The 23978-nt window shown below is 52.1% G+C and overlaps 7 protein-coding genes across 7 annotated transcripts; 3 read left to right on the top strand and 4 right to left on the bottom strand.

Moving 5' to 3' along the window:
• Window positions 1-393: 393 nt before the first annotated feature.
• On the top strand, window positions 394-1235 carry LTHEOB_13010 (uncharacterized protein; the record flags this gene model as incomplete). Its single annotated transcript, XM_035509942.1, has 2 exons — window positions 394-963; window positions 1020-1235. The coding sequence occupies 2 exons, from the start codon at window positions 394-396 to the stop codon at window positions 1233-1235; spliced, it is 786 nt and encodes a 261-aa protein (XP_035362887.1).
• A 4402-nt stretch (window positions 1236-5637) lies between these two features.
• On the bottom strand, window positions 5638-6185 carry LTHEOB_13009 (uncharacterized protein; the record flags this gene model as incomplete). Its single annotated transcript, XM_035509940.1, has 3 exons — window positions 5638-5922; window positions 5975-6046; window positions 6099-6185. 3 exons carry the CDS (start codon window positions 6183-6185, stop codon window positions 5638-5640), a joined length of 444 nt encoding a protein of 147 aa, XP_035362886.1.
• Window positions 6186-8765: 2580 nt separating this feature from the next.
• On the top strand, window positions 8766-9697 carry LTHEOB_13008 (uncharacterized protein; the record flags this gene model as incomplete). The annotated part of the gene is made up of 3 exons (XM_035509939.1): window positions 8766-8885; window positions 8952-9534; window positions 9579-9697. 3 exons carry the CDS (start codon window positions 8766-8768, stop codon window positions 9695-9697), a joined length of 822 nt encoding a protein of 273 aa, XP_035362885.1.
• Window positions 9698-11138: 1441 nt separating this feature from the next.
• LTHEOB_13007 (Coiled-coil domain-containing protein mtmr15) lies at window positions 11139-11917 on the bottom strand (the record flags this gene model as incomplete). Its single annotated transcript, XM_035509938.1, has 3 exons — window positions 11139-11271; window positions 11326-11793; window positions 11865-11917. 3 exons carry the CDS (start codon window positions 11915-11917, stop codon window positions 11139-11141), a joined length of 654 nt encoding a protein of 217 aa, XP_035362884.1.
• A 1291-nt stretch (window positions 11918-13208) lies between these two features.
• Window positions 13209-13762, bottom strand: LTHEOB_13006 (uncharacterized protein; the record flags this gene model as incomplete). The annotated part of the gene is made up of 3 exons (XM_035509937.1): window positions 13209-13360; window positions 13438-13698; window positions 13756-13762. 3 exons carry the CDS (start codon window positions 13760-13762, stop codon window positions 13209-13211), a joined length of 420 nt encoding a protein of 139 aa, XP_035362883.1.
• Window positions 13763-15990: 2228 nt separating this feature from the next.
• LTHEOB_13005 (Glycosyltransferase family 1) lies at window positions 15991-16587 on the top strand (the record flags this gene model as incomplete). The annotated part of the gene is made up of 3 exons (XM_035509936.1): window positions 15991-16123; window positions 16177-16260; window positions 16310-16587. The coding sequence occupies 3 exons, from the start codon at window positions 15991-15993 to the stop codon at window positions 16585-16587; spliced, it is 495 nt and encodes a 164-aa protein (XP_035362882.1).
• Window positions 16588-18811: 2224 nt separating this feature from the next.
• LTHEOB_13004 (Ribonuclease) lies at window positions 18812-20016 on the bottom strand (the record flags this gene model as incomplete). The annotated part of the gene is made up of 4 exons (XM_035509935.1): window positions 18812-19281; window positions 19334-19501; window positions 19553-19801; window positions 19875-20016. 4 exons carry the CDS (start codon window positions 20014-20016, stop codon window positions 18812-18814), a joined length of 1029 nt encoding a protein of 342 aa, XP_035362881.1.
• Between the last annotated feature and the right edge of the window lie 3962 nt (window positions 20017-23978).

The raw sequence follows: 23978 nt of genomic DNA, 5'->3' as shown, positions 1-23978 counted from the left end.
GTACTGGAGCGTTAAGATTTCCTCTACCGAAAGCATCTTCGGAAGCACAACGTCCTTGACCGGGGTCATTTTTGGTGGAGCATTGGCCAGCGGACGGCTGCAGAAGCGTATGTCTGTTGACAGTACCCCTGCTTTTCTCCTTAAGCTTACAAGCTTGCATTTATGACCCAGAAACGACAGTGGGTCGATCAGACCAAATGGTTTTGGTAGGTAGATCAAGAGCTGCACGGTTGGCTGCTGGACACGCTACCAGCCTCCAACTTCTCCCACTACCTCTTAGCTCGACGAAGGCTCAGCCCGAACACATGCGTCAAACCTGACGCAGGCCATTTTGTCATCGAAAAAGATTGGATTTATCTCCCCTTCGTTTGCCATCGCATTGCCTCATCCGCCATGAGCAATCTCCGGAACATCCTCAATGAGGGTCCATCCATCCCGCCATCCAATGGCAGCTGCGACAACTCCATCAGCCCCTCCTCTATCAATTGTCATTCGGGGGCTGCTGTGCAGAGCCCAAACTCTCGCGGTCTTGAGAGAATGTCTCTCGACTTCATTGCACCCGGCAGCCGCTCAGCCTCTGGAAGAGCCAGCCAGAGCCCGTACCACTCTGCCAGCTATACCTACTACGGCCATAGTGCAGATTTAAACCACCCGTCGCCTTCTGTTCATGGCGGCCACGCCCAGGCCCAGGATTCTGGCGCATGCGTCACCGCCTCTACCCAACACTCGCCGTGGACCTCGATCAATTTAACGTCCACCTACGCGCGGTCAAGCACCACTGGAAATACCAACTACATCGAGAGCAAGCCCATGGACGCTTTGGACCATGATTCGCCTCCAACTAACCACCAGAGCTCTCCATGTGGCTCGCCCAGGAATGCCTGTGCCAACGCTTGTCGCGAGCCTCGCCATGCATACGGTGAGGAAGAGCGCGCCTTCATCATGGTTGCGCCATCCTGCGCGGTATGACCTGGAAGGGGATCGAAAAAGAGTTCCGCGAGCGCTTCCCTGCTGGCCAGAAGCGACGTCACCAAGAAAACGGCATGCAGCCGACATATCCCAAGCAGGAGCGAACAGCCAGTGGACTCACTTGCGCCTACTATCGCATCCGAGACAAATGGGGAATCCCCAAGGTCCGCGGTATTTCTGACGAGCAGAAGCCCGAGGTCAAGGCCGTTGTCAAGAAGACTCTCCTCAACATGCACGACTTCCCAGACCTTCAGAACTATGTCTAGCAGTGCCGCTAGGCTTTGTGATTGCAAGAAATTCTTCGCTCGTTCGTCTTGGTATTTTTTCTGGCCTACTAAAGAAACGGATGGCTTTGTAGACGGTAATCTTGGTCAACAACTAGCTTGTCTGTTTTCTCATAATTCTTCCGTACTCAATAGTCTTATCGTTCAAGAGAAAGAAAAAAAATTCAACATGATGTAAACTCTACATCAACCATTTGAGCTTGGCAAATTTCACTAAACACAAAAGCGGCTTCTTCTTTGTGAAGGTATCCCCTATTAGTTTGAAATAAATAAGTTACCAATTCTACGTCTCTTTTCTACCTCGTATTAACTTGCACGTTGTATGGGAGCGGCATACGGCGTTAAAGATTTTTATGGGTTGAGTAGAATTGATTTCTCACATGCTGAACATCCTGCCACGTTCTGGCCGATACTACTCAATAGGTTTCGAACACACTCACAGGCGTGAGGTCTGTTAGTGTTACTGATCTGAGTATAGCTTGCCTAGTTAGGCAACGCTTTTCAGCCAATGTGGTCAGGGTTTTCTACTAAAAAAAAAAAAACCAGGTCGGCGATACGCACTCGAAATTAATGTAGTCAGACAGGACAATGAAGAAATAGCCCTAGTAGATATTTATATTCGATGGGCATGTGTGCGATTAGAGACAAAGCACTGGTGTGAAGTGGCTGCATGTAGGATAAGGGCAAGACACATTGCGATCAAGTCCTGTGGTTGCGGCACAGACGCCAGAGTAGAACGGAACAGGTCACGCTGGCGTCCGAGGTTCAGAGACGACCTAATCGCTTTGCAAGCGTACATTTTGGGAACATGAGGTGGAAGCAATATGTAGAGTAGTTCAGCTCGGAATCTTGAAGAAAAGTGAGCATTTGCAGACTAATGTAGAGTACTTCTTAGAAAGACACCAACCAAGATTCGTCGCATACCTCACCCTTGCACGCTGTCGCAAAGCGCCAGCCCGCGCGCCCGAATGAGGTTTCAGTAAAATCCCGCTGCTCAAGGCTCTCTAATGCAAGCGCGGTAGTGTTTTTCAGTCGTTATTGCAAAGCTCTGCTCTGGGTTGGTTGGAAATACTGGCGCTGGCTTCTCCGAACGATGGGCTGTCTCCTCCTGCACGACAGGAGCTGGGTAGGCTGGTCACGTGACAAAGCGAACACCGTTTTGCTGTGTTGTGGAGATGTGCAGTACCTATATTTCGGTTGAAGAGACTATGCACTTACGCTGTTTTGCACACTGAGACAGATTTTGTGTCCTGCGGCCAAGTATACTATGGTGCACTTCACTCAGTCGCAGTGGATAGTCCTTGTGGGCGAGGACATCCTGATTCCCCTCAGCATTTCCGGTGTCACGGCGCCAACACTGTCAAAGCAGGCATTGTACGTGCGTCGAGCGATTTACATCAGCGCCAGCGTCTACCTGGAACTGTGCAAAAACTCGAGGGCTGGTGTGACATTTCTGTGGCTGCATCCTCAGAGAGAAGCCAGGCCGCTTCGCCCCACTCTTGAGGCTTACTAGCAGGAAACTTAGACTGTGTACAACCCGAGATAGTTCACCGTTTTGATCAAACGACATCGTTTTTCAATTCAGCACAACGTGTTACGCATGTCATGTCGAGGCCTTCCGTCATTGTGACAACTTTCCACGCTTGCTGCATACCGTGCACCCGACGCGCACACAACCTCCATCCAAAACCTCCGGCACGGCAATGCGAGGACGTCAGAGGATCGCTGCAATGCAGCTTAATTAGGATCCATTTAGTCTCTTACTAGCCACCGTTTAGGAGGCTTGCTATGTCCACGACAGAACGCTTAGACGGTTATTTCGATCCTTTATGCGAAGCACCGACGGGAAAAAGGCATGGCGAGACTTTATTAATACTGTCTCTAAGAGCCAAAAGCATCGTTATCACCGTTTGAATATTAGTCTCGGAAGTCTAATCCAGAAATCGACGATGTATCAGCAATGAAGCATCTACGTCACACGGCCGAAGAATATATTACATCTTCGCCTGAAGTTGGATGCGTTTATCAGGCCATGTTCGCATCAATGTTTTACTTCGAGCTCGTGGACGCACCTATATTCGACGGGGACTCGTACGTATGTAGTGGTGTCATATTTTGCCGCATGGACATGCCTAAAGAGGGAAGAAGAGCTCTATATGATGATCTCCTTAAGTCGTCATATTATTTCATGCTTGATGGAAGGCCGCTCCGTTGTGTTGAAACTATACTAAGAGGCCTTCCACTGTACAGAAAGCGTGTGGAGTTTCGGGCACCAACCATGGACTACAACGTAAGCATTACTTTAGCAGCCATGGAAGCGAGCATCCCTTCACATTACATCAGTGGTCTACCAAGGAAGTTGGAGGATCTCGTGGCCTGTCAAATGCTCGACGCACCGTTCGGGCGGGTTAACCACCAATCATTTGGCAGGCGTCTTCCGCCGCTCCCCGTAAATAGGAAACGTGGACTCTCTGAGAGTGGAGGATTTTTTTTAACAACTCATCAACGTGGAACTGGATCTGGACCATGATTCTGGGAATTGGAAATGTAATTCACATCAAACTGACTGACTAATGTCGTTCCAAAAGAGTGACTGACCCTACAATGCAAGGAAAGTGATAACTACAAGCAGATGAAACACTTTTCAGCATCCTGCCGAGCCCCTAAGTACCATTCATACGTCCATCGTCCATCCTCACCTTCCCTCATCAGCCTCGATAGGAACTGGTCTTCAGTTTCACCTGGTTTCGGCTTTGCAGACGCATATACCAGCTTGACATTTTTCCAGTCGTAAGGGCTTTTGCAATCTCCGCAACAGTCTCTTGGGGGCTCGAAAAGGTCCGTCGCTGGTGTGCCGTCGTCGGAGGTAGGTCAACCCTTCCCTCATCCCACAACTGGGCCTCAAATATGACGCAGAACTCCGCCTCAATGCGATGCAGAACCTCAGGATCCTCGAAGAGTATTCTTGCCCGATCCAGAACAACGGCTTTCTGAAGGTAGAGGGTCCCTAAAACGCATTCTCCGTTTTCAAGGTTGAACCAGACGCCGTCTGCACCCGTGTACATAAGACTGCGGTACCTGGTGAACGGGGCAGGACGGGGTGGATCAATCAAAAAAGCTCTCAGAACGAGATCTGAACAACTTATTGATGCGCATCCGCAGGGGTCGGTGCTGAGCTCCTTGTATCCAGCCATGGTACATAGACGTTCGAGTTTATACTCCTTTGTGTCGGCTGGCGGTGTTGGATGCAGCATTGATTGAGGAGATGGTGAAGCCGATCTAGTCGTCCGAGAGGATGAAGCTGGGCTGATTGTCCGAGAGGGTGGATCTGCAGAAAGCTGTTGAGCAATTCCATTGAACTCTGACAACAAAGCTCTTAAGCTCTGGCTGCTGACAAAAATTTCCATGTTCCACAAATGCGCCCGATCCGTCAATTGGAGAGCAAAAAGCCTCCATTCCTTCTCGGACTTCTGTGACAATCTTAAGTAAAGGCAAGGATCGACGACTACCCGAAATTTGTGCTCGTCTACTACTAGCTCCGCAAACTCTGTTGCGATCAAGCCGAAGATGACCATTGCGATAGGAGTCATTGTGATGAGATTGCCGACACCGAGACTGGAGAGAATCATGGCCGAGCCGCTTCGTGCATATTGGCCCAAAAGTGGCTGAAAATCGTAGCTATCTGGGTCGCTGAGTGCTGCTTTGCATCCGATGGCTTGGAGATTTGCTGTGACTTCAGGGTGCTCTGAAGTGCCTCTCTAAGCAAAGTTAGCCTGTTTTTTTTTTTTTGGTGCTTGTAGCCCAGTATGCATATGCCATTATTAAGCGACCTCGAACTCACCTGGTCTAAAGTTCCTTCAACACCAAGCAGACATTGCATCAAAGAGGTATTAGGTGTTGGGGCTGGGCTTTTTTTGTCAATTTCGTCCATGACGGATGGTATGGTAGGCAAAGGGCTACGCGAAAGTGGGTATAGTCAGGAGGGCAGAGCTTGTGTGACTTGCAGCCATATTTATATCCCCGTACATGGGGCGCAGGAGCTTGCTGAGGCAAGGGCACGGAAGTCCCTGTGGGGCGCGCCCAGAACATTACGCAACGGCGGCACATGCACCTGCCCGTCTATGAGAGACTGGTCGGGGTGGAAAGGATTCGGACCATGCATTATCACAACCGATTGTTTCAATTTTTAACCTATCTCGGAGACTCAAAAAGAAAAAACCGGAAATGATCCTCTCGCCAGGTGACCCATGTTATCTCCACTAGTAGATGCAGCTTCTGACTCTGTGCATTCACCCAATTCAACACTGTCGCTCCAGAGGTTGAGTCTTGCCCATAAACTGAGTCATATTCCAATTTTCTGGCCATTTCCAAGAAGCTATCCTAGTCAGTATGGTTCGAGGAAAGCTGTCGCAAACTTACGTTTATCCCAGGATCCTTCATGCTTCAGGACAAACATGACTGTAGCCCTCCATCCCCAGTTGTACCATTCTTCTTCCGGCACCTCCAAGTTGGTCCACGTCCTCCCAAACACCTCCTTGGCTTTCTCTTTGTGATAGCGGCATATGAGTCGTTGCTGTTTGTACACGTCTTGCGGATATTTCTCGATACATTCCTGGAAAGTGTGGCCACGGCCGACTCCCAACAGCACAATGCCGGTCCGTGCAATTTGCTAGGCATTCATCAGCTCCAAGACGACTATAACAGATGAACAAAATAGCTACCTTCATTTCTTCGTAAGTCTCTTGGTCCTCTGGATCAGACGGCGACAGACCGCAGTTCGACAAAAACTCGTCCTGGACATTTAAGTCAGTTCTATGAAGCACTCACATCAAATTTTGCTCCTACCTCGGACCAAAGCATCCATTTTGTCGCATCAACGGCAGAGTCCTCAGCATGGTCAGGACCATAGGTCGTGATGTCAGATCTTTCCATGTTGTGCGGTATTGGAGGCGGCAGAATGAGTGATCTGGCACTGTCAGATGGGGGAATAAGAGAGACGGTGAAACCGGCACTGCTGGGTACTTATTAATGGCTCGCCTGGATCGACGATGGCCTTGCCGTGCCGCGCGAATGCACATCAGACTTGACCTCGCTGCATAGCGCTCGATCAGGACGGGCGAGCGCAGCCGTCTCTGATGCGGGGCTATGAGGTCTTGCTAGTGTGTACGCGATTACAGCAACAGCCAAGGTGCAGGAGTGGCAAGCCCAACAAACCAATCGAGCAACTCCGCCGTGAGCCACAACAGCCTGGGCCCTTGCCATTGGCGTCACAGGAGGAAATTGCATGAGTCTAGCTCCGCCTCGCATATTCTATAGCGCTTCCAAATCAATGGTGGCCGCATGATACATGTCTCTCCGACTTTACCTAGGACCCACAGCGCCAAAGTGGTTGCGTGTCTCAGGATGCCAATGAGATGGCCATGGACCTTGGAATCCAACACGATAAATTGCTCAAATTCTAGCTCAAAGGCGGGGAAGAAGTAAATGACTGCACATTGTTCCTAAAAACTACAAGACTTCAACTATCTTTTACAGAGTACCTCGGTGAGATGCTGCAAGTTGGCAATACACCAATTACTATACCCCTTGAAGCCCTGGCGATCTTTCTCTCCTGCAAGAGGTATGCACGGTCGATTCATTCTGGTGAGGAACTCGGCTTGCCCAAGAATCTTGCGCTTCCCGTCGCTGTGAATTCGTCCGTCTAGCCCATCCACAATCGCGCCAATGGTGAAGAAATCGCGAGCCTCAAACAAGGCCTGATATACGTTAGCATATCTCATGGAGGGACTTTTCATGATTACCTTGGTAGTTTCGATGAATTGGTTCGCAGCCTCGGGGTATTCCGCGCATATGTCACTTATGTCCTCCACCAGTCTGTCCCGCCATTGCCGAACTGCCAAATCCCTGTTGGCCACCTTGCTCGATATTTGCATGACCTTGAAAGACCTTTGTACCCATCCCGCCAATTTACCGGTGTCGATATCATCGAAAACGATGAAATTTGTGTCCAATGTGCCCCAGCGGGTCAGCCTCCGCGACAGGATGGGAATGCGTCTCAAAAACTCCGGAAGGCCGTAGCGTTGACACATAAGTCGGATCGGATTGAGATTGCGATGGATGTAGTGTCCTAGATCCAGCTGCTTGGGCTCTTTGGATTGAAATCGGAGGCCATCCTGCAGCGCTTGGTATAGAAGACGCTGCCTCTGCGAGACCTACGTGGTTGTAAGCGTCAATCGGATCAATGGTCTCAAGGTGCGAACCTTTGACGCAAGGTCCCATGCGAACCTTGAAGCTCCATCTGAGGCGCCTACGACATCCACTAGATGCTGTAAGGACTCAAGGAAAGGAGCTATCTGGCCCCTTGAGTCACAGAGCGCAAATGACACCAGAGCCTCGATGGGGATGGCTTTGAGTGCTGCTTCGTATTTCTGGATTACATCGTCTACGAAGGCGTTGTATGGTTGGATAGATTTTGAGTATATCGGGGGGTCAGGCCAAACGATGCCCGATGTCTTCGGCAGGTCAAGGGCAGTAACGTCGAGGCCGTGAGCAAACCGGGGGCCACATTTCAAGCAGTACGGCGTGTCTGTTTCTCAGCTAAGTCCTCGAAAGGTCTCTATGATCTCTTACCTCTGCATGAATTGCATATGCAATGGTTGCAGGAGAAGGCGGTTGACGTCACCGTGAACTTTCGGTTGTTACAAGATTCACAATGGCGGAGGAGGGGGAAGGGGGAAGTTTTGAGTCTCGTATCCTCTCGATAACCCAGCTGTTGCAAGGGCTGGACCATTCCTCGAAAGTCTTGCCGCTGGCAGCAGTCTCGGAGGACACTGATCGGGGTCCACGGAAGCTCGATCCGCATTAGTAACCCGACCTGGCAGACGTCTGCTTCGAGGAGAAAGGAGCATAGCTGCGAGTCCTTCGCATCATCGGAAAAAGGAGACATTCTGGCCCGGGTCAGGAAGGAGAGATCAGTGCTGAAAGAAGGATTTGACTGTCAGTTGCAATCAGGGTGAGCGATGGGGTGACGGCACTTTCATATGGAGCTCCAAGACTGTCCATGGGAGATTCACCGGGGCAGGCAAAGCCGTTCAGCCCCGGGGGTGATCGACGTGCCGCGTGAACTTCGCTTTGCATGGTAGGAGATACAGACGCACAAGGTAGCTTGTGGAGCCCGCTAGTCTCGCGTCTATCACCCGTGCCGTCTTGGGTTCGACATGGGAGACCGGGTATTAGAGTCCAATGGGAACAATGCGCGCGGCATGCCAGGATTCCAAGGCAAGCGACATGCGTCTGCTGCGACGGCAAGGATCACATTTTGGGAGAAAAGTGTTGCGCGCAACACTTTTTCCCCAAACCGGTTTGGCGTGGCACGGCTGCACCGTGCAAAGTACGGTGAGCGCTAACGCGGAATCGGGGTCTGAGCGAGATCAATCCAAGCAGTGCTGTTGGCTTCCACCCGAGACCTCGCCAGCCCCCCTACTTCGGCTGTCAGCAAAGCATCTCTCCACAATGCTGTCTTCGCCTCTGGCAGAGTCCGTGGCTGTCATAACAACGGCGTCCGATACAGAACTGCAATCACTAGAAATAGATGTTATTAGTCTCGTGGACAGGCTGACGAAGCTTTCATTTGTATGTCTGCTGACTGACGCGGATCTTTGTCACGAGTGCTCCACTTTCTAACCATGCGATCTCCAGGTGCAAACACACATCTCCACCGAATCTGACTCGGGCAAGAGCACGGGTAAACCCACAGTCGATCCCGGACCGGCGCCCGAAACGCTCTTCAAAGCTGTGCAGTTCCACCGCTCGGACATACTCGACTTCCTGCAAAAACCGGTTGAGGAAGCCCTTGATGTGGAGCCAGGGAGTGCGGATGAAGATGTTCGCGTTACGGATATCAGCAGCGTCGGCTGCCAATCAGACGAGAAGAGATTCCGGAAGGTCCTGGCTGCTCGAAGCCTGGGGATAGAGTACGGGGACTTCAAAGACAGCCCAACCGATCGCGTAGCCAACAAGTCGCAGTTCTGTGACAGGTCGGGCCTGGATAAGAAGAGATACAGACACTACATCATGCAAGGTGAGAAGATCCTCGAGTTCGAGGAGAAGGCCACGCCCGGAGTGTCGATTATCTTCGCGTTCACCTGGAAGAAAGCCGTAAGCATTAAGCAGACGGATATTTCCTGGTTCATAAACTTACTCCGGCAACGGGACGGAGACTTGTACCGAAGGCTTGATGGGCAGAAGGAATGGCTGAAGGACTGCCAGAAGCTCTACGACGGTAAGTCGATGTGTGAACTTTTCCGTGGAGATAGCTTATTGCAGCCAGCGAACTGCAAGTTGCGAAATGCGTCCAAGAGGCTCGACTGCCACCCGGTTCCATGCAACACCACCCGCTTTGGCAAAGCTCAACCGAAGAATACAAGGACGAGAAAACGCCGTAGGCGGACGGCGGACTCCGAGGGGATGGCAGAAGCACCTGAGGCGTCGTGGCACGCCACATCGCAAGGTACGAAAATGCACCCGCCATCAAGCGCATTCTAACACGAACAGATGCCCAACCAAATTGCATACAAACCGAGCTCGGAGTCCCCTGCCCACAAGCTCTTGAAGGAACTCAGGTACCCTCTCTGCTCGTTGAAAGCGGCCAACCGCCGCTGCAAGGAACTGAAAGAGGAGGGCAGCCCGTCACAGCAGGGCTTTGTACGACTGAAGAAGAGAGAGCAGACGAAGTCACACGGTATACCGGTCAAACAGCGGCGCAAGAAGTTGCACTTGGATATGGGCTCACCTCATTGGCGGGAACAGGTACACGTATGCCCTCGGGATTCACACCAGGCCACGAGGTTACAGTGGTAGCACCATGGGAAACGTACTGGTTCTCTGGGGCGCAGTTATGCGACTCGGCCACTGAAGTATCCTAAGATCATTGCTTCACCACCAGCACATCCACCTCGGGTGTGACCTCCTCATCGCGTATTATGGATATTCGCTTTCCGACCTCGAGTGTGACAGTGGATATCAATGGGGAGGTTCCAGCCTCTGTTCTGAGAGGGAAAAAATATACTGGCTCGCGGGATTCGAAGAGACATTTGGTTTTAAATCGCATGAAGCGGAAGTCTTTCCCTCTCAATTCCTACCACTTATCAGTTTTGTTCCTCTCTTAGGATGGCGGATTTACCTCTCTGTGATCTACGAGCTTCAGCATCAGCTCCCGGATGCCCTCGTACTGCGTGACGAACTGTAATTCCTTCGTTCCTCGATCCCAGCTGTTTTCTAAACCCTTTGAGATGTCTTCCAAGATGGACATGACTTCCGGCCCCAGATTTACCTCGCTGAGGTGTGGCTGGCCTGCCATGGCTTGTGCCACGGCATGAATCGTTGCGTTGATTGATGCGGCGTCGAGGCTGCGATGGCGAAGATCTGGCGTAGGCGGGGTGATGGATGGCTCGGCGGGGCGTCCGGTCCGTTTGTTGTTCCGGCACACTGCCGGCAACATGCTTTGGCGCGCGCTCTGCCTATCTATCTCCAGTGCTGGCATGCTGCCCAAGTGATGACGTCACCAGTATTGACACTGCCCAGTGTCCGTCAGTGCGCGCCGATGAAAGGACGCGGATGCGCTTGTCTCTCACGGGCAGCTCGGGCATATATAGGCCGCCTGTGGTTCCACCGGTCAAGTTGCTGCCTGGAGGCGCGATATTGCCCCTGCCGGCAACGTGGCAACTCCATCCTTGATCGTGCAACGGCGGCCTCTCGCTTATTTGTCTCCTGGTGTTTGTTCTTTCCGCCAAGAGATTATGTCATTCCCGCGTTGTTCATAACCACCAAAGCAAAATAAATACATTGCCAGCCGACATTGTTCTCTGATTCGCAGCCTTCTCCCTCTCAGTCAAGCATTAAGGCGGTGCTCAGGCCGAGCTGGTCAAGAGTGTCACCATCCCAATGCTCCTCAAGTCGGACATTAGGCAACTTCTTAATATCAGCCCACAGAGTATCGCTCTCCCAATACCACGTGTATCTGTTATGAATGAGAAGTTCTACATGTTCCAGGTTCGGGCAGTTTGTTACTAACGCTTTGATCCCCTTGGACTGCTCTCGTGTGATGTGCTTCTGCCACGTAAGGGTAATGGTGAGCGTGATCCGCCTCAAGTATGATCCAATCATCACGCGCTCAAGACTGCCGTTCAGGTCAACTTGCGTGCTGCTCTCCAGGAACGATGCCAACCAAAGAGCGTTCAAATGAAAGTGGTTTTGACCGATAAGGCACGATAGAGATTCTCGGCGTATCTGGCGATTGGTACTGAGTAGTCCACGTCCAGGAATCTCGTTGGGAAAATCCGCCGTCACAGATGCGTCCGCCTGGTGTCGGTAGCCCCATATCCACCTTGTGCGACCGGGAAACACGAGAAGGATTTCGTATATGCTGTTTCTGACCTCAGCTGGGAGGCAAAGAAACCTGAAAGGTTCCGGTTTGACGATTGTGCCGTAGTTGATCTTGAAAAAACTTCGCAGCTCCGCAAGAAGCCGGTAGTCCGCTCTCCTGTGAGGCCCGAAGCTCAGCGGTCCTCGATAGTTTTCGACGCCGCCAAAATGGACGATTCTCAAGCGTACTTCCCCGTTGGTTGTGATACTGATTCGTTCTGCGATGTTTCCTTTGCAGCCATTCCTCGTTAAGCTGGCGCGCCCAGCACGAAGGAAGTCAACTGCCAATTCGATTTGGTGGAGCCATGCCCTTTTCTGCTCCATGGGTACTTCGTTGACGTTCACCTGGCTCAGGCATGGCGTCGTAAAGCACGCCCTCGAGCTTGGATGGGCTGGACTGTGCATGTACAAGCCCTGTGAGCCGTGGTATGGATTGAGGAATCCCCGGTGTGTTGCTGATTCTCTTCCACGCTCGCACTTCTTCCAAAAAAAATGCTATACGCTTCGTATTCAAACACCCCCTCGGGCACATAGCAACCGAAACACGACCCGTGGACGGACACCAAGAAGTGCGTGTCTGACATCTTTTCCAAGACTTGAATAGATTCCCAGTCGTGCCATGGGAGGTCCACGTCTTGATACTCGACTCCGCTGAAGAGTTCATCAACGCGACTTCCGCGCGTCGGTGACTCGACTCGAAGCCTACCATCGGTGACAAAGGCACCCACGTTCCAAACGTGAAGGACATCCGCAAGGCTTGAGTTCTCGCGACTGAAAGTAGCAAGCTGTTTTCCACAGGCCAACCGGAGCAGTCTTGCGAGTTCGTGGAATACTGATCTGATTTCCAGCCCTGGCGGCCAAAGCTCGACCGCAGCAACAGTGGACGGAAAGAGAGCTCCGGAGCAAATGAGAGCGAATTGCCTCCCACCGAGAAGGAATACGATGGTGGTCCTGTCAATTGAGGGAACGTACGAACAGTCCATGACTTCGAGGTGCTCAGGATATGGGGGTGACCAGCCGTTCATGCAGCAGCTGTATGTGAAGCTTGTTTCGGGGACCATTGTGAGCGCAGCAACGGAATGAAGATTTGAGTGCAGGATTTCATGCATCTTTGCCGCTGGCCCGTAGAGACATCCATATATGGGTTGGCGAAGTGGACATAGAAACGGCGCTTGTATGTCCACTTTGCCGCCTCTGGTGGACAGGGGTAAGCGATATCCTTGATCTTGGCTGTGCCGCTGGCCAAATCACGACCCGTAATAATTTCACCCAGGTACCATTGTCCTCAATGCACGCATCGCGGGTTCTTGTACCCCGACTAAGCGGGGAAGAGTTGACGTATACAAGCTAGAGCAAGCTGAACTCGAAGGGTCCATTTCTATGTACGGAGAATGAGAAGCTATTTCATGAGGTAAACTTCAGCTGAAATGACAAAAGGCTTCCCCGGCTGAAGAGCCCCAGAAGGAGTGCCAGTTTGATAGGAACTATCGGAAGTCACGAGTATTTCGGGCCGTTCACGTGCGACGGTCATCCCTATTCTCCGCTCTTGCTGCCGCGACAGGGTCCCAAAATGGCGAAGAGCGTGGGTGAGCGGGATCCGATGCATCTGCCGAAGAAAGTGGCGCGGCTGCCACAGGCGGCTCTGCTGGCTGAGGGGGTGGCGTCACCACAGGCGGGTCTCCTGACTGAGACGGTAAGGGTTTTTCTGCCGAAGCAAAGACATCAATAAAAAGCAACGCGATTGATGCCGCCGTGGACTCACTTGATTTGGCGCGCAGGATCGGCCGGTAACGCCATTCCAGGAGGTCGAGGGGGACCTCGGTGACATCACCTTTCATGTCGGATTCCACACCCTTCCGGATTTCGGTTCGTACAGCCAACGGTACATTATCCCAGACGAGCTTTTCTGGCTTGGAGATACCTCCCCAGAACTTGTCGTCGGCGACCTCGGTGTGTGCAGTAACATACTCCAACTTTATAAGCATCTCGGAACGAGGAAAGTAGTACTTGTAGACGGACTCACCTGGAATCGTTTCCACTGGTCTAAGTTCCATCCCAAAGCCTCTCTGATATCGCTCACCTTCCATCCGCTGTCGAAACGTCCCATGATGAGCTGAAGCTAGAAGCTTGAAGTTAACGACCGGCGGAGTCGCGGTGGAAGGCCAGCCGCGCCACGAGCAACACTGCGCGCAGTATCTTATGACCGGGCTGGAAGAAGTGGTTTAGCGCACGTCTACGCAATCCTTGCAGTGCTTTTGTAACCGACCAACGTCGAAGCCAACTGGCGATCCGTATGCGTTGTGCCCAAGGGGTCCAGTGGTGTGACTCATGCTTGGCCAAGGTGGGGTACCCCTCCCGACAAGTTTTGAGCGACCACACAGCACGCTGACGCCGGTGCCGGTGCACAACCTTGCTGAGTGGGGCACACGGGCGCGAGGATGCCGCAAGGCCCACGTAGCCGCCAAAGTGGGCCTAGGCGGTAGTGGCACACGATCCCATTCGCTGGTGATATGGCCACCGTCTATCCCGCCATTTTCTTCTTTCTCGTCAAATTCGTGAGACAGGCGAAAACCGTCACGCGCGCAGAGCTTGGCTCAAAGTCTCGGCACTCCCCGACCAGCACCAGGCGATGCTTCCGCTCAAGCGCTCGCCCGGGGCATACTCTTCTGGCACCAGCTCCTCTGGCTCTTGAGCACCACGATGCACTTTCCTGGATAGGGTGTCTCCTGCATTCTATGACCATGGCGAGATGTAGCCCTGTGATAAGGTGCCATCGACTTGCTCCAGATCGCCCGTCGGGTAATGCCTGTGGAGTACATCGAATAGGGCACACTAACCTTCATCGGGAAAGGTGTATGTTCCAGCCGCTCATCCGAGCCTGCAGCGGAAAGATGTCCTGGCAAGCGATGTGGAACACGAAGAGCCGAGAAGAAACCGACGGGTTTGAAGGGAATGACGGTAATGACGGTAAGCACGAACGCATGTGGTGTTTGCGCGGCCCTCGTTTCGTGTGGCTCATCTGAGCCTCGCGGAGATGATCCTCGAGTACCTACGCCGGTTGTCTCCCCAAATACTATGCTTTCTCAGGACCATGAGAGTGGTGTGAAAAAGTGTCTTGCTATTATTACTCTTCGAACGCACGTACATCGACAGCAGAGAGACAGTGTAGCACCAGATCCCCTTCCTGTCCGTACGGCGCTTTCAAACTCAGGATTCTTAGGGCAGACTCGTCACCTGCATAGAAGGAGCTATGCAAGATCGGAGGAACCGGTGAAGGGTGGGCCAACGCCAGGTGACAGGCGCCTATGAGGAAGTTCAGACCATGCCTCGTCCGTGACATCCCATCTAGACCCTTGGCACATGTGCGCGGGAAAACGCGCCTCAGGCGGAATATATGCATAAACCAGAAGGAAGGCACTAGGTGCGGACAAGGACGCTTCAACCGTTGAATAATAAATATTTGCCGCAAGAAGCGAGTTGCAAATCCCATCGAACAGACCAGCACAGTACCCCAAGAGTAAGTGATCAGAAAGCCTCTGCTGAGTTATGATCAAGCCATCACTTACACCCAGCTACCCATACTTAGCAACCGCCGCTATGTTAGATGACAAGACGCTGGATTCTACCTTCCAACATGGACGTGGTGCCTACGACACCACGGGAACCCCGAAGCCAACTCAGCCTCCACCACCTAAAAACCGAAGCAGGGGTCCATCCATGCATGTGCACTGTCTCTGATCGAGTCAGCCAAGACTTTCGAGGTAATTTCTCCTGACGGCGGCTTCACTTCCTTTCTGTGTTCTAACTGTTCCCCAGCCCTCAACCATAATCTCCGGCACATTTTGCTTTTGTGTAGCGCTGAAGAGACTGGAAATGCTTGACACGTAGAATTAGAGGCCCTAAACACTGCGAGAAATGAGATGCTCTTCTATTTACTTTTGCTGCACTACCATCCGTTGACCCGATTTTCTGGCCGGAAGACCGGTGGTCTCAGCTCTCAGCACTCTCCTTGAGCTTAATCGCCAGCCGTATCAGCGAGTCAAGCGCATAATTCATAGGGGGGAGTTATTTCTTGAAGTGATACTCGGTAGGTCAAGCTTGTACATCAGTCGTTTGATGTCGACGTCAGCTTCAGTGCCCTGTGAGCTACGCTGCTTTGACCTTGCACGGACAAGCCAGATTGTGGCGTATTTGGCCCGTTCACTTCAAAGACGGCTACATAAACTCGTCGTCCCTGCAGCACTCTCCCACCCGCAACCTTCCTCAACCCTTCTCTTCCTTCCTGACTTGAAGACAACTCAGCGACTTTGAAACCATGCTTTGCTTGAATATCTTTTTCGTACAGATGACGGAGGACGAGTTTGAGGACGAAATTTGGAAGCTGGAGGATGACATGACAGACTTCATGGAGGAGTTCCAGGAACTGGCCCTTCCTGAGTCACCCACCAGTAAGCCACGGAGTTCTGTTGCAGCTAGCCACTTATTAATGATTTACAACCAGGCGATCAATGTCTTTGGTCGAGGCTTGCTGCTCCAGGAGATCCTCCAACTGACCAGCCTGTGACTCCAATTGAGGACTCTCCAAGTGAGTGTTTTAGGTGGAAACTAGCTCCCATGGCTGACATCTTTGACAGTGTCTCAATGCACCCTGTCGCCTTGTCTCCAAGACCTCACGATCGCTTCCGGAAATGCGGGCGAAACCTTCACACCAACAGTGCCACACGAATCGGCCCAGGAACAGGGAGAGTTTTCGGATATAGAGTGTGAAGTATTCGAAAAAACGGATTTTCCAGAATACGTTCACCTCTCGGATCCTGAGAAAGTCATTTACGAGCTGCAAGTCCTGGAATATGACGGAGAAGTCACTTACGTCAAGACTTTCTACGACTCGCAGGCCAACGATTATTTATGAATCCGAAACGATGAAGCCCGAAGACTCCCAGTTTGACGTTCCTCTATACTTTTTCTTGTGTGATCGGGCCGTCAAGATCTCTGGAGCATGTTGATGGGCTCGAAGGAGCCTACGCCAGGTCGTCGATTCTCTTGGTTCCCCAGAGAAGGATGGTGGTGTCTGAAATGAAGGGGGCGTGTCTCTCCTCACTCAGCATTTCTTTATTTCATTTGGAGTTGGTTTTGCCTTGTTCACATGCTCTTTTTACATTACTTAAGATACATAATGGAATCTGGGTCCTACAACTCTTCCCTTCCCACACCGATTACGCCGAAGCAGGCCTCGCAGTATCACGCCAGAAGTCAATCCCTTCCAACAACTGCTTGTTTTCTGCCTTGAGTTCATCAACTGTTTTTTTTTAGATGAGAGATTTCTTCAGCTTGGTTCTGAATTGTCACCAAGCACTCTTGGTAGGCGTTTTGCCAGGCCCCGAGCACGATTGACTGATGTGTGTAGTGCCTCTCGAGACGGGAAGCTTTGGTAAAAGCCATATGAAGGGCCATCTCGGTGTGAGCATGCGCTGCTATCTCGAGATTGAGCATAGTTGCGGCGCAATGGCCCTCATCTGGCGGGAGGAGATTTGCGTTGTCCGTTGGCAACGCCTCAGCGCAGCCGCTACTTCCCCCACTCTCGGATTCTGGGAGCATGAAAGGGCCAAAACTTGTCTCCGATGAAGCGAAAGATTCGGACTGGCTCATGGTCTCCTGCTGGCTGCGATCTTCGTGGTTGCTGTTTTGCTGGTTTGGCTCCATTTTCGCTGGGTATTAATATCAGGCTGCGAAGAAGTTGGGATGGTATCGAATCAACTGTGTCTGTGGTAATGTGATGGCTTGGTCTTCTGAGGGTCTGTACAAACAATACTTATAAGTAGGTAATGTGTTATAAATAGCTCGCGGCGGCTCGTCTAGCCGCGCTAGGCACCCATGTCTGGCGACACAATGTCGCAGGCACCATACTACCACATTCGCGCCCGGCGATTATGCGCCCGCCGCCCTCTTCGCACGCAACCGGCTTCCTGCCTTCCCACCGTTCCTTCGAGCCAAAATCATGGAGTGCGTCTCCGATCATCGAGCTTTGTGTCACTTTCCAGGATCTACGCCGTACAAACGGCTGCTGACATCCGCTAAACTTACGCGCGTCTTCCTTCCTGCTGCAATTAGCTGTCCATTCGTCTCAGGGATCTAGAAGCCAACATCTGCCCGATCACATCATCTACATGCTTTCGTCTGAGGACTTATATAAATAGAGCCTCCGGCAATCGTTCATATTCACATTGGCATGCAAAGAACAATGCTTTCATACATTGTTACTATCTTCCTGTGTCTCACACGCACATCTGTCGGTCACTCCTGGGTCGACGATGTGCGGGAGCTGACCGAGGATGGGCGCATCACCGGCGATGCAGGATATGTTCGAGGAAACGGTAAGGCAATTCTGATGCCCAATTCTGCGTCAAAGGGCTTATGAAAAACAGTGCCTCGCGTTCTCCCCTTGCCCACGCCTGTCCCAAACCCCGCGTTCAATGACTTTGCCATACAGAATCTTATCCCTTCCGCTGGACGTTTGGAAATTACTGAGGCAGACCCTATCTGTAAGTCAACCCAACAGACAAGAAACGTGACAGCGTACAGTCCTATGTTGCAGGCGACGGCTTCAAGTAGAGTTCTATTGAGGTATCAAGAGAACGGCCATGTGACTCTACGAGATAGAGATAACAGCGGCAATGTTCCAAGGAAGCCATCTTCGGGCACGGTGTGGGTTTACGGCACAAATGACTCTGCTCCGGATGACACCCTGACAAGCATTCATGGCGTCTGGAACGAAGATGGGACGGGCGGCGATGGTCGAGGTGTTCTACTCGCAAGAGCTCCGTTCGACGACGGTGCATGCTATCAGATCAATGATAGCCAGGAATCAGCACGGCGGCAGGCTATGCCTCAGCGAGCGCATACCGAAATGGAAGGCAGGGACTTGTGGTGTGGGATAGAGTTATGGTTACCCTCTGAACTGGTTTCTGGTACCGTGTACACCCTTTACTGGGTCTGGGAGTGGCCAACCTTGCTGAGCGAGCAACCCCAACAGTGGAAACAAGAGGACTATACGACATGCATTGATATTGAGGTAGTGTAGCTTATGTAGTCAACAACCATCTCGTATGATCACAGGACCAAGCAGCCCACATCTCTCACTCTGCCACCTTCCTCAACTTGTGTGCATCCTTTTGTCCATAGCTCTCGACACCATCTCCTTTTCGCTTCTTTGGCACTTTTCCTCCAATAGAGCCTCCGCTGGACCGCTCTTCCTGAAGTGTCACCCCGGCAGCTTTGTCGCGATGACGGGTCCTCAGGCTTCGAAGAGGGGAAGAAGGCAGTGCGGGCCGGTTCGAGTCTGCGGTGAGAGCCATTGCACCACCAGCGCGATCGTCTGATTGGTTGGACCCATCCATAGGGTCCAAACAGACCCCCTTGGTCGCTTGGACCGGTTGCGGGATCTCTGAGACCGGCGATCCGAGAGCATCTACTTCGCAATCGAGATTGCAGTCCGATGCTGAGTCAGCAGCATCTACTTCGCCATCGAGACTGCGGTTCGGCGACGAGTGGGAGTCGTCATCCACATCCGCCACGGTAGTAAAACTGCCGTATAGGCCGGACATATCTGATCTAAAATTAGCCTATCATCTCCTATAACTGAATGACTTGGTTCTTACTGCAGGGTTGCTTCTCGTTGAGTCTTCCATTGATCCCATCTGTGAGGTCCAAATAGACCCCCTTGGTCGCTTCAACCGGTCGCGGGATGTCTTCGACAGGCGAGCCGGGAGCATCTGCTTCGTCACCCATGTCCACGGTAGCATCACGGTTATGCAGCTCGTTCTGATCTGGTCTATATCAGCACTCTGTCTCCTAGCACTGAATGGCCTAGCCCTTACCGAAGGCCTGCTTCTGGAGTTTCTTGATGGATATAGCACTGAATATGCGTTCTTCGGAATACAAAGGGCGTTTGGCAAGGCGTTTGGCAGTGTCTTTCGCGACGATGTCAAAGTGGTCGGGATGAATATGCCATCCCTTGTAGTTGAGCGCCGCCAATTGGCGTTCTCCATCATTCCACAACTCGAGCACGCGTACTGGAGTTATGTCATACTCCTCGACCAAGGTCGGGTCAAGCGTATTCCTCGTGACTATCGATTGACTCAATCAGAAAAGCGGGAAACTTTGTGAAGTTTGACTGTACGATCGCGCAAAGGGTCTTACCAGGCAACTCATGACCATGGACTTGGCCACTAAATCCCCCTTGGCGGCTTGGGTTCAACGCTCCAGATCTGCCTACGGAGACTACAGGTTCCTGCTTCGTCACTCTCCGAATGACTTCGTCAAGCTGGCCCCAGAAGCTCATTGTTTGGTAGCAATTGATTTGACAAGAATGAAGATGGTTGTGTCTTGCTAGCGAGCTGACTTGGCGTGATGCCACCACAAGGACGTGAGCCCTTATATACGCGAGTCTCCCCACCACGCGCTCTTTCGAGACAGTGAGCTCACCGCATATTGACCCGGCCAAGCCTCATGCCACGGTTCCGTCGGAACGGAAGCAGGAAGACCAACATGACACCGTCATGCTGCTACCACGGCGATCCTACCATGGCTTCGATCTTCCAAACCGTCCCCACCTTGAGATGCATTGCTCCGCGCCTCTGTCTCGGGCTTATCATCAGCTGCACGGCTTGGAGACCAAAGAGGCAACAGAAATTGGCAATCTTGCAGACGGCACCGATGACCCCAGTCCCTTTAATGCACGACCCACTGCAGCCAAGACCGTTTCGCGCTCTACCACAGTTGTAGCATGCTGCTGAGGTGTCCCTACTGTGCCGTGATTCTCTGCATCGTATCTCAGGACTCTTCGCGATTCACCAATTGCAGACGAAGCCGGTGGACAGGGTGGTCCGGAGAGACTGACCTACTGGTTCAGGAAATCCGCCCAAAGGGACCTGCCAACTGCCGTGGATGAACAAGTGCCACGGAAAAACCCGCGTCGTGGTCATGCGAACTTATGAAATGGTGTGTTCGCATTTCTCTGGCACACGTGTAAGGGAAGCTGAGCGCATAGTGAAACCCATGCTTTGTATAAATAAAAGGAGGAGTAGTGCAAAGGAGACAGCCGCAAGATTAATTGACAACATGGATTCTCATACGCTATCTCCAAACAATATGCTTGCTGACACAAGCGCTCTCCGACCACTTCCTTCTCCTCTCCTACCGCATTTGGAGGAAATCCCAGTCACAGAATCTTCCACAAGCGAGGAAGTGACTATCGTCTACTACGTAAGACCGCTTTATTATGCTTATTAGGTTGACCTGACTCGATGAATAGGATATTACAACTGATGAAAACGCACACCGAGAACAAGACTACAATAAGACACCCAGACCTCACTGCATTGAGACCCCGCAGGCAGACACTGCTACTCCTGCAGATGACAAACAAGACCCAGCGAGGGGCCAAATAAGAAGCCGTAATTTCCGCGAGTGGCTCAAAACCTCGAATGTCAGGATAGAAAGCTGGCGTAGAGAAATAGAGGAGGATGAGAGGAAAGAGCACCGGGGGTCGCGTCTCTGGGACGTCAGAATCATAGAAGAGAATCGGGAATTGTTTAGGGCTACGCGCGATCAGGAACTGGGCAGGAGGAGGAAGTGTTTGGCTACGCCTGAGGAGCTGAGAGAGGTCCAGAAGCGCTTGGACCTGGCTTTCCAGCGGACAAAGACGTGATGCTTGAGTAGAAAGAACGAAAGAAGAAGCCTTCCGCTATTACTAGACGACAATGGAAAGATCTACTCCAGCGTGCAGTAGTGATGTGAGCAGGTGAGCTACTACACGTCTCTGTGCGCGGTCGTATCCGAGCTGCACGACGCACCTTCGAAGCGCCCCACAGTTTCTCTTGTCTAATAAACATGCTAGCGCTGTAAGCGCGCACTCTACGCCACAGATCGGGGGTGTCATTCGGCCGCTGTACTGTGATATCTGTCGCAATGGGTTTACCACGCATCAGCCCCATTGGTTCGTTTTCGTCCTCTGGCTTGGGCTGCCGCCAGCGAGTAATGAAGATGGGGCAAGGCCAGTCATATGCCACCGCCGCGTACTCCAAGATAGGCCCACTTGCGGGCGGAGCCTTCCTTGCGGGTATTGCGGAGTGATCCTGATTCGATGTTTGCTCTGCGTCCGACCAATAATCTACACGCAGCATTTTACCGAGAAGATACCGACGAAAATGACGGGAATGCCGATAATGGCGTGAGAGACGCAATGCTACTATCTAGGATTAACGTGCATATGCAACTAAAGATCGGCGAGCCCCCGCAGAACCGAGGAGTGTCAGGGCGCAACGATGCCCAGAGATTCTCCGTGTTGGTCCTCACTGATTCGCGGAGGACTGATCTGATGATTTAGCCTCTCTTTTTACTGCATGGTTGAAACCAGCTGTGCGCGAGGGCGCATCCCAAGGGCTCATCTTTTACTCTCATGGCATTGTCGACTGAAGCTGACTGGCTGGCTAGTGGAAGACGATGATATCATGGCTTTTGTCGGCAGTGTTGTGGGTGCTGTGTTAGGTTCAAGAGCGCAAGACCGTTCCCAGGCTTTGGAAGCACCTGTGCCTGGCCAGGGACACGGTAGCGCCGAGCGGTTTCATTGGCCAGGGCTTTCCCAATTGGTTTCGGGGAATTGGCGCTTTATCACCGAGCGCTAGCACATTAGTCGACGCGCTCATCACGCGATGCGACCGTGTAACGTGTCGTCCCGCCCCGCGCCATCCCCGGCCACTCTTTAACAATCTGGGCATCCGGCAATGGAAGCCGATAACTCTTAAACTTCGCGGAGGCCAATTGCCTCGGAGTCTGCCTCTCTCATCAAAATCCTGTCGCTGCGAGGGTATCGTCAGCTGTTGCAGCATTGGCCACTATCTCCGCTGGGAGGTTCACACCAATGCAATGATCAGAGACGGCAGCAATGTATGGCCCCCTTGCGTTCGCAAGCTCCGTAAGAACTGCGAGGGACATTAATTAGTGGAAAAACAAGAATTTGAGGCACGGCTGAGGGGTGCACAACTCACGGTAATAACAGGGTAGCCGAGGCGAGGTGGATGGGCACCCACGCGCCTTCACCCCTGACGCGCCCATGCCAGCCACATTTTTGGCGCGCGCACGGGGCACTGGGTACCTCGCTAAATACGTGCCGCTCTGCCAGATCTGCCTCTCTGCACGGCATCCTCGCCCACTCTCCACTTGTCAACACTTCAGCTTGCTCAACCCTCAGAACTACTCTTCTTGATTGTGGTATGTATATTGTTCTTTTCGCTTTCCACCTCGTTTCTTTTGGCAGGGATCGGCGCTCAGGACTTTCATGCTTTTCAGGCACGTCGGCCTTTTCATCTGCGGCGGTCTTTACTTCTCACTGCTCAGTTGACCAGCGAGTCGGATCAGTAGATCATCCTACTATATCCGGCACGCTATGTCTTGAACTCGCAGTGGATGGTTAAGACGCGACGTTCGTCCCACCATCCACCCACTTTCGTGGGTGGAATGGTCGACTAGATGATTTGGTGTCAGACTTCTAGTGCTCGAGTCAAGGCTGCTCGCAAGCAATGCGCTTGTAAAAGCCTGGGTGGGTGGGATTCTCACCGCAGACACGCGTGAGGGCTTTTCATTTTCAACTCTGTCTATTCCGGCCTTTTTTTTTTTTTTTTCGTAGGGTTCGCCATAGAGCTCTCAATTAATACTCTTTCTTCTTAAATAGATGGAGAAAGTCACTTTCACGTCTCGAACCAAAAATGGTGCATACCGTGCTTTGCAAGTGCATTCGGACATGGAGTTCGTCTCGCTTCGCGGATTCGTTTTAACTTGGCGCGACGTGGATACTGGTCACGAACAATCTCTTGGGGACCTCTCTATCGATGAGAACAACTCGCCGCCTTGTTTCCTCGTCCTTGGCGCAAACGACTCAGGCGAACATTTGCTCTTCGTTCACTTGCCTCTCAACATCAACGATAGCTCAAAGGGATTGAGGAACACGTACATGATTGCAGAGTCCATCGACACTGAGGACGCTTCAGCATCAACCGACCTGCTTCAGATTACGCACGATCCTCGCGAGTGCCCAGTCTTGGAGAGAACAGGTGTAGAGACAGGGGCAAGGCTTATTTGGGCTCGCTTCGTGCTCAAGACGCCCAGCTATGTTCTTATGCCTGTGGGCAAGGCACAAAAACCGGTGAATGAGCGCTCGACCCAGACCCCACCTGCCCAACGCATACAGCCTCTTGGCCAAGGCGGATCTTTCGGATGTGTCAAGCTTTGACGATAGCGTGAGCG

This window comes from Lasiodiplodia theobromae (genome assembly GCF_012971845.1).
Source record: "Lasiodiplodia theobromae strain AM2As chromosome Unknown scaffold_97, whole genome shotgun sequence".
Taxonomy (NCBI): domain Eukaryota; kingdom Fungi; phylum Ascomycota; class Dothideomycetes; order Botryosphaeriales; family Botryosphaeriaceae; genus Lasiodiplodia; species Lasiodiplodia theobromae.
The sequence above is the reverse complement of the archived record's forward strand: the minus strand, read 5'-3'. Positions and strand labels throughout refer to the sequence as shown.